This window comes from Prunus persica, chromosome G1 (genome assembly GCF_000346465.2).
Source record: "Prunus persica cultivar Lovell chromosome G1, Prunus_persica_NCBIv2, whole genome shotgun sequence".
In the NCBI taxonomy this organism is placed as follows: Eukaryota; Viridiplantae; Streptophyta; class Magnoliopsida; order Rosales; family Rosaceae; genus Prunus; species Prunus persica.
The window spans coordinates 45,712,707-45,722,657 of record NC_034009.1 but is presented as its reverse complement, the minus strand read 5'-3'; the positions used below and the strand labels follow the sequence as shown (position 1 = coordinate 45,722,657).

The 9,951-nt window shown below is 37.2% G+C and overlaps 1 protein-coding gene across 1 annotated transcript; it reads right to left on the bottom strand.

Annotated features, from left to right (window-relative positions):
* On the bottom strand, positions 780–8,760 carry LOC18790703 (dynamin-like protein ARC5). The gene is made up of 16 exons (XM_007226935.2): positions 7,881–8,760; positions 7,491–7,613; positions 7,183–7,404; positions 6,301–6,434; positions 6,106–6,198; positions 5,830–5,893; positions 5,325–5,373; positions 5,045–5,127; positions 4,513–4,670; positions 4,309–4,369; positions 3,946–4,008; positions 3,736–3,836; positions 2,514–2,571; positions 1,657–2,001; positions 1,269–1,433; positions 780–1,160 (listed from the first exon to the last, which is right to left on the bottom strand). The coding sequence occupies exons 1-16, from the start codon at positions 8,592–8,594 to the stop codon at positions 1,071–1,073; spliced, it is 2,523 nt and encodes an 840-aa protein (XP_007226997.2). The 5' UTR covers positions 8,595–8,760; the 3' UTR covers positions 780–1,070.

Genomic DNA, 9,951 nt, shown 5'->3' with positions numbered 1-9,951 from the left:
ATATTAAACTAGTTGTTTCCTATGGATGAAAGGAAATGTCGCAAACAGCTTGTTTCCAACGAGTAAAAGGGAGCAACGAAATTGACTTACTTCGAGCTGGTAATAGAGAGGCACTAAAAAGTATCTCATTTGCTTACCCATATGGGCGAACTCCAAGTAATGGGCTTGAACTTTTGTGCTCCCATGCAACCCAAAATCTCTATCATCTAAGAGCTTGGATGGGCCTTGTGGACCTCGGTAACTTTCCACACTACAACCCCTCATGCAAGCCTCGTGTACCACATGACTTGTGTACATGTGAGCTTGATTGGTTATTTGGCATAGGAAAAACGTATCATTGGTTGTGATGAAGCATCCTTGGTGATGGACCAAGCTCAGTGGGATTAGCACATGACCAATTTCCCTTTATCTGTATGTTATATTGGGCTTTAAATACTCCTGAGGTTCTCTTAACTTTTTGAGCTTTAACAAACTTAAAACAAAAACCAAAAAAATAAGACAGAAGAGAGTAAGTGCACAGAAAAATAAATAAGACTCCGATAAATGTTTTCAGTGTATCTCACACTGCCCATTTTCATCAACTCCATTAGAAAGTCTGTTAATTTTGCTGAAGTGTTGGGCCATTAACAAAGGTGTCGTCAATGTTGAAGTCAGCCTAAACAACAAGAATGCAATGTTGGCTAATTCTACATATAAGACACGTGGGCATCAGGAAACCTAGACAACAAGAAACCAATTTGAAGGCAACCAAACCAAGTTCTTGCTTCTTTAGGCTAACGTTAAAGACAATGAACAGAAATGTCTCATATAGACTTAGAATAGGTATATGAATCAAATCTCTACAACAATAGGCCATTAACAAAGTGCATACTCACTGTATAATTAAGAAAGACATGTTATCTAAATACAATCCTCTAGTCCAAATAAAGATCTAAGATTTTTCTCCGCTAGATTTCTCTAAGCCAAAACAAATATGCAGTTATCTCAAACACAATACCAAAAACAAAAACCAAATCATTTTTCATCCAACAAATTTGACTTCCGTATCAGTATGTTGAATTGCAAAACACTCAACGGTGGTCGGAAAAGGCAGTAGAATGGGCTTGATGCGAACTAAGATGCTTATGCAGTGATCTGAACTTATCCTTTAGCCTTTTGATCTGCAAAACCAACAGCATGTCAGACAATTGTGTGTGAGTACGTTTGGGTCAGTGAGAAACAGTCATTTGACAGGTTTGGGTAAAAATATTAAGGCATGATTGAAGTACCCTTTTAAGCTCGATCTCTGCGTCTCGCTTTCGCTGGCCTAATAAGTGCCGCAGGTTGGTGATATCAAAAATATTATCCAAGTCATCCTCAAAAGCAGATTTTAAATCTTCTCTAAGGAGTGCAGGCAACTTGTCTACTACAGGCATTAGAAGAAAGCAGTTGAACTGCGAAAAAAAAAAAAACACGAGTTGTTAAAATAAAAGGCCTATTAGCAGGAAAAAAAAACCAAGAAGCTCAATAAACAAGATATATTTTAATTTAGAATAAAAGAAACAAGTCATTCTTCATAAAACAGCAGGCTAGTTATCTCTTCCGCATACTCAGTTGATGGTTATTACAGCGCACTACTAGAAATACATTCATAAACAAGCAGTTTGTATAACAAACCTTCAACTCCGCGGAGGCCAAAAAATATTCTTTTATGCCATGAAATATCTGCTGCACCAAAGCATAAACAATCCTTTCAGAGGAAGGAGCAAGCCTCCTATTCCAAAGTGTACTATCTAGAAGATCAGCCAGCCTTGTTTCTGTTGTCTGAATAGAAGATGCCACATCAATGCCAGACGCCACATGGCTGAGCTTCACATCTGCCCTTGACTTAGTATCCTTCTCATTGGCAACAGACCCAAAGGATGAATCTTGGGAAATACCAGCAGGTACGCAATTACTACCCATAGTGTTATGTTCTGTTCCAGCGAACGAGTCTAAAAATTGACGTAACCCAGCTCGATTCTACGAATTAGGCATTAAAAGACATGTCAAAGGGAGAACAAGTTAATACTTACCGTAAAACATAGATATATATCTGAAAAAGCAGTTGATAGTCCCATGCAACAAAATGAATAATGTAAAAATTATAAGGCTTAAATATTCCGGGTACCACCGTATTAGAAAAAGAAAATGGGAAAAAACAAAATGAGGATTATGCAAAAAAAAAAGAGGGGGGGGGGGGAGGAGGGAGAGATAGGATTAGGATAGGTCATGGATTCGATCTGATAGGCTAGAGTAACCATTTGATGATTAATCTATTTATCCTAGAAATTCTACAACATAAATTTTTTAATATGAAAAAGTATAAAGTTTTTTAAAGAAACTCTCCTTTTTGCTCATCTCTCTCTCTCTCTCTCTCTCTCTCTCTCTCTCTCTCTCTCTCTCTCTAAGATTTTTGTACAGCAACATAATACACCAATTCGAAATTAGTGCATAAGACATGTAAATATGCCTTCATAATCAACTATGATAACCTTGTTGTGAAGGGACCAGGTGACATAGCGGGTGGTGCTTACTAAATCCTCCATGCATCTGCAGCAAAAACATATGTATCATAAGAGTAGGTTCAGTTGAAGAAAACCAGACTATACAAGGTATCCCCATTTTATATTTTTGGGAATTGGATGCCGTTATCAATCAATCAATAAATTACATTCTAAACATAAAAGCTGCAAGTTTTTGGGCTACAACATTCAATTCACGAGATAAGTAGGATGGCCTGAGTCGTGACCTGGATGGTCGAGCTTACAACTAGTATGTTAAACCTGGATGGGCGGGTTTTCAACTAGTGTGTTGACTCTAAAGTGTTAATTTCCATTATTTCATAAAACATAGTAACTCAAATAGTTCAAATAAAATTTGACTTTTAACTCTAAGAGGTAAGATTCAGAGCTCTTGCAGTGTTATTTACATTGTTTTTCTTATAGAGTAATATCATATTCTCTGCATTCCGAGTGCGTTAGGGAATCAGTGTTTTCAATTTGTGAATTCATTTATTTACAGTACGAAATCCCCAAGAAATATGCTAATGGTTGACTGCAATCCATAACCTACAATCACTTTATTTCATTAACTGAGATTTTCCAAAAGGATTCTATGTAGTGTGTGGGCAAGGACGAAAATATCGGCTGACATGTCGGATTTTTAGAGTGTCAACACTAAAACTGGGGGGTAAGCTTATTTATTCCCCCCATATCGGCGATATTTCCCTGATTTCCTGCATTTCCCCGATATTTGACCATAGTTCCGACATTTCCCGGTATCAGCCTAAGAACCCAGAAAAACTTCATGATTTTTTAAGGTAATAGAAGGAAGAAGATGCAAATCCAAACCGAAAAAATCTCTAATTAAGCCAAACATGAACCAAATTAAACCTTAATTGAATACCCATCTAATAACCCACCCACTTAATCAAACGAAATATCCAATTAATCCAATGATCATTCTAATCCAAATAAAACCAAAAAACTATTGATGATATACACCGATACCAAAAACCAAAATGATATATCCCCCAAAGGATATAAGGATGTTGACTCCTTTGGTTGTACATTGTATTTATTTCAACTCCTTTGAACTATAAGAATGTTTGTTTTAATGTATTTCTACCAGCCAAAAAGAAACAAAAGAACACAGCCTCAACAGGGTATTCACTTGCTAAAAAAAGTAAGAGATATAAGCAGCAAACTGGTTTACTTTTCACGACATGCCCTTTCGGTAGATTCTGCAAAGTCATTGAAAGCAGAAGCAACACGCCTAAGAAACACCTCATGGCCACTTAAATACTCACCATCTTTCTGCAGAATCCAAGATAGAAATTGAAAAAATTAACTGCATAGAACTTGAGCAGGTTAAATGCACACAATAATTAGAAGCCACCAATCTACACAACAGTGGAGTCCATACCTGAAGAAGATAGACTGATATAGGAAGTAATCTCTTTAGAATGTGCAAGAGTCTACAACCTAACTGCACAAGTAGAGAAATATCAATTTTCACACAGATGGCTAAGACTAGCAGTAATCAAAATGTCTAAGACTTTAAAAAAATATATTAAAACGGAACAGACTTTAAGGATAAATAAGTACATAAATAAAATGTATTGATCATAATATTCTCTTTGCAAGAGATTTAATCACTGGACATTGCACACTAGATAATGTTCATGAATTGGACTTTTAAACACATAACGAGACAAGATACTTCGTGTCTCAGGAAAAAGGATAGAAGAAAAGAACGTGAGAATTACTCAGAGAAATTATTCATCACCTGATGAAGGAAAGGCTCAAATGTATCACGGGCCTTTGCAACGGCTATTACACAAGCTGTCCTGATTGATCAAAAAAGTAAGTTTGAAAACGGAAACGGATTAATAGAAAACAAAACAAAAAATTTGAGAAAAATTTGGAACACAAATACTACAGCTTAAAAACCAGTATCACAAGTATGATTATATAATAAAATTATAAATACCTTGAGTAGTTTGTGCCATCATGTAAATCTTCAACTCCACATGCATTTACAATTTCTTCCCTTGTAATTGGAGGGCATTTTATTCCTCCAACTACAAAGCGGAACTCAGCCATGGCACGGTGGTATTGTGCACCACCATATAAACGCATTCCTGCGTTCTACACATGAAGTATACACAGTGCTTAGATGCATGTATACGAAACTCTAAAAAGGTACAAGTCAGTTTGGGTCCAGAACACCAGAAACAATTAGTATTTTGCAGTCTTATAGAAACTATCACATAGATGTTAACAAGAGACAAACGAAGAAAGGAAAGCACAAATAGCCTGATTTTTTTCAGTGTGTTATTCAGTATTAGAAGTGACAGAAAGAAACAAGCCTGATTCATATATGAAGATTAAAAAAACATGCCAAAAAATCTGGAGAGAGAGAGCAAAAAAATTTCAGCAAAAAAGACACCAACATGCAAGACATGCAAGCACAGAAGAAAAAGAAAAAAGAAAATTTACAGTCTAAGAATTCTTTAACTTACAGGTATAAGCTTGTGCGGGAACTGAAGGCCATCACTGCTAACAAATGCCCCTCCGTTAGTCCTCTCATCCTGTAGTGTCTCACCTTGAAAGAGAAATGACATATAAATGAAAGTAAAACAAACAAGAGTCCAACAACACAGCATGAAACAAGGCACAATCTTAAAGGGCGGGAAACAGCAATGTTGATATTTGAAAGATTACAAAAGCTATCCTTCTTTAGTAACCTTATGCTTAAATTGTTTGTGATAATAACTGATAAGAAACATTAAGCTTAATTACCAAATTTATCTGGAGGTGCAACAACCGTTCCTTTTAGTAGCAACGATAGCTGAGGAATAAAGCTAACTTTTGTCAGTAAAAATACAAACAAAATAGAAATCATAAATTGTAAAGCATTAAAATACCAACGTAAAACCCTGAAACAAACAAATTAATCAAAAAAGGGAAAAAAAGAAATGTCTTATGAAATCATGAGACTTCTATTGTTACCACAAACGAACAGAAACTAAGCATTATGAATAGTTCACATGATTCCGTCCACCCTAACAATTCTGAAGAGTAAAAAAGGCCCAAATCACTTTTGACCACACTTCACATCCTGTCAAATGCATGAGGCCAAGGTGGTCCTACCCTTCAGCATTATAGCATGAGGACATTCTCAAGCGTCAAATGCCACGTTTTCTACTAGATAAGGTACAATATATAATCGGAAGGTTCAGATGCTGAGATATTGATAAGAATAACATAAACTCTTTGTAAAAAAGAATGCCTCAACTAAAAATACCTTTGTCAAGAAGAGATCATGAAATACTCTTCCTTTTTCTTTTAGTTTCAGTTCATCCAAAGTGCTGCATAAACACAAGAATGCAATATAATCAACCAATATAAAAGAAAGAAACCAATGATCAAATATTTATAATACCAGAAAAATATAATTTGCTTAATGGTTATAACCCCCTTCGTGATCCATGTTCTGATCAGAGTTTAAGAAAATAAAGTGCCATAAATTGCATCCAATCTGTTAATTGACTTAAAAGAATATGCTTTGTCAGTTAAAAACCTGAGTTCTTGATTTATTTCATTCATCTTTCTTGTTGCGCTCCGGTACTCCTTCTCGAGAAGTGGAATGATCAGTGGCACATTATCCATATACCTTGCAGAATATATTTCCCAAACTTTTAGGCATGGAACTTAACAGGTTGACAATTAACTATGTTATTTTCATCACAATACGAAAGATCAAAACTATGGGCACCTTTTCTGTAGCAATTCTTCCAAAAAACACCTAAGTTTGCTTACACCTATTCTACTTCTTTCTTGTATTGACAGTGACCGGCCCAATTTCTCCTCCAAGCTTGCAACATCTTCCATCTCTCTTAATGATATTGCCTGCATAATAAAATAGTGCAAACCAACCATATCTATGATTCTGTTTTATTTTTTAAAATTTTAAAAACATAATTTTATACCAGCATAAACTATCTTATGCTTATGTTTTAAAAGAATAAACACGAAGGACTTGTCAAAGAGAGTTGACATAAAAATTAGCTTAAGAAGTTTAGCATTTTAATTAATTAATTAATTAACTAATTCTGCATAGTTCAACATTGAAATTCCTGTATAGCCAGAAAGGAAAAGAACAAAAAAAGAATATACTTAAAAACCGTTCTTTTTCAATAAGCACTTTGTAAACAGAATTGTATCCGGGTTAACAGAGCAAATATCAGTTCAGTGGCTGTAAGTCTGAAATATACCAGGCCAAAGTTCGGATCAGCAGCGTACATATTACAACTCTTATACTGCCAAATTATCACTACTGGAAAAATGTTTCTTCCAGTAGAAATACCATTAGTTAGAAACATGGGAGCAGTTAGAGTCGACTAAAAAACAAATTTTGACTTCGAAAGTTGCTTTAAGGATCAGTGGATTAAATTATGACACTTAATTTACTATAAATTACTAAATAATAGAGATGTACAATAAAACTTATGGTTTATTACGTTTATTATCATTAAAGTGATCAAACATAACTCAGTAGTGGAATCTTGGAAATTATAAATTAAGGACATTGAATGAACATCGCAATCCTTCCTTGTTATTTATTCTCCAAAAATGAATATAAGATAAGCACAAATACCTTTTTGAACTCATCATTAGATCTATAAACCGAATCATGTCCAGAGCCAACTCTTCCAGAGGGCACAGAAGTGAAAAAGGGAGAGTCACCCAAGATGCAACCATCAAGCATACATGTGGGAGGTGACAGAAATACTTCCACATCTGATGAACGCGCAAACTGGGGAATTTTGGTATCAAGCTTCGTTGAAACAATTACAGTCCTTGAGAGCTCGGGATCAATCTATACATGATGCAACCAAGGCAAAGCTTTACGCTAGAGTTAAATAAACAACACAATGCCTAAAACGGGGAAAAGGAAGTGGCTACCTGCATTACGACCCTTCGTGTAGTTGCATTACTCCAGTCACTGCAATCTTCAAGACACAATATAATAAACTCTTTATGCTGCATTTTAGCTCGAACTAGAGCTTCCACAGCACGAGCTTGGACCTGACATCAGCTTTAAGCAAACAACTATCAAAATTCAAAACAGAATCACCATTGCAAACCCCAATTTAGACAAGACAAATACCTAGTCAGTAGACTAACGCAGTACATCAATCATTTATTTTTACTAATAAAAATAAAAATTTCCCTAATAAATGTAACTATAGTTACTCTCTCTCATGATATACATTACCCAAATTGACCAGCAAAGAAAACACAAGAGCAGCATTTCAATTCAAAATTCAGTACAATAATAAGCAAATTGACCACCTGTAAAGCTCGATTCTTAGGACCAGGAGCAGGAGCAATAAGCCCGGGAGTGTCGATGATGGTGAGGTTCGGGCAATACTTGTAGTCGACCCGAACAATAATCTCCTTGGCGGAGAAGAGACAGGGCTCCTTCTCCAACCTCATGTTTTCAGCCTCAATGTAGGCCTGAATCTCTTGGAGGGAGAGGGACTTCTCGTGAGGCTCAGAATCAGAATCGGAATGGGAATCGGAATTGGAGGGGAGGAGGAGGCGGCAGAGAGGGGAGTGGGCGTCGGCATCGTACTTCATGTGGAGGGTGATGGGGCGGCGGGTTTTGGTGCCGCCGCCGACGTGGTTGAACTGGAAGCCCATAAGTGCTTCCACCAAAGCGCTTTTGCCGTCAGTCTGGTGGCCCACCACGAGTACCGCCGGAGCGTCGAAGGGAGTGTCGAAGGCTTGGGCGAGGCCGTGGAGCTCGTTGTAGGCCTCGTACAGACGACACTGCTCCTCCTCCCATACGCCATTTTCGTTTTCCATTTCTGCTGCCCTTTCCTCCTCCCTCGACATTTCTTTCCTTATCAGCCTAGACGACGACGAGGAGAAGGAGGAAGAGGAGGAGGAGATACGGTTGAGTGGGATTGGGAGTGAGAGTGGAGTGGAAGCCAGTGAGAGGGATTTCTGTTTCTGCTTTGATACTGTACAGTATTCACATAGAGAGTAGGAAATTTCAAACATTATCTCCTTCTTTTGTTTTGTTTTTTTATAAGCCACGGCCCACGCCTGTACTTTTTTTTTTTTTAAACAAGCGATATTGGAAAGAGATGTATCTCGACTTCATACACGAAAGCCGAGTGGAGCCGGTCGGCTATACTATTTCTTCTTAAACAATTATAAACAGCCTAGTATAGCCGCGCGGCTATACTATTTCGTTTTTAAATAATTAGAAAACCCAGTATGGCCCGGCGGCTTTACTATTTCTTCTTTTTAAAATAACAAAAACCGAGTAGAGCCGATCGGCTATACTATTCCGTTTTAAAATTAGAGAAAATCCAGTATAGCCGCGCGGCTATACTAATTCTTTTTTAAAAAAATTGAAAATGCATATAGCCACGCGGCTATAGGTTTTTTTGTGTATAGCCGAACGGCTATAGTATTTCTTTTTAAAAAAAATAAAACCGAGTATAGCCGAACGGCTATACTATTTCTTTTCAAAAAAAGAAAAAGAAAAAACGGAGTATAGCCTCGCGGTCCTAGAGATCTGATATGCTGAAGTTCAATATGCAATCAGCAAAACTTCTCTTTCGGAAAAATTGCAACCTTTGTAGCTCCTTGTATTCGTCGAAATTCCCAGGAAGGCCCTCACGGTACCATCTTCAACACCCCAAATTTCACTCTTCTCTTCATCCTCGCACAGACGCGATATCAGCCTAGAATCATGACTCACCAGTATAACTCCACCGGTGAACTCATCAAGTGCATCAGCCTGCATATCTAAATGATTTGTGGGTTCACCCAACAGCAAAATGTGGGGCCTTGACATGGATATTGATGTGAAGACAACACAGGGTTTCTACCCTCCTGATAATTTTGATTCATCAGAGTTGTTTAGGCTTGGATGGTTGTTGGGTTACATAGAGGTGGTGGTTGGCTGCGGTTGGGTGGAAGCTGTATTGTGGGTTACAGGAGGAAGAAGAAATCGATTTCAATTTCGATTTCAATTTCAATTTCGTTAATCTAAACCCAAGGAAAAAATCGAGTTTAAGAAATTAGAAAAACCTAGTTTAGCCGTGCGGCTATACTATTTTTAGAAATTACGAAAAACCGGGTATAGCCGGGCGGCTATACTATTTCCTTATAAAGAAATTAACAACCGAGTATAGCCGGTCGGCTATACTGTTTTTAAGAAATTAAAAAACCGAGTATAGCCGCCCGGCTATACGATTTCCGAGTATAGTCGCCCGGCTATACCATTTTTAATAAGGAAAACCGAGTATAGCCGGCCGGCTATACTATTTCTTTTTCTTTTTAAAAAAAATTAAAAAAGGGGTCACCACTCGAAACTCGTTTAACAAAACAAGTCACAGAACAACCG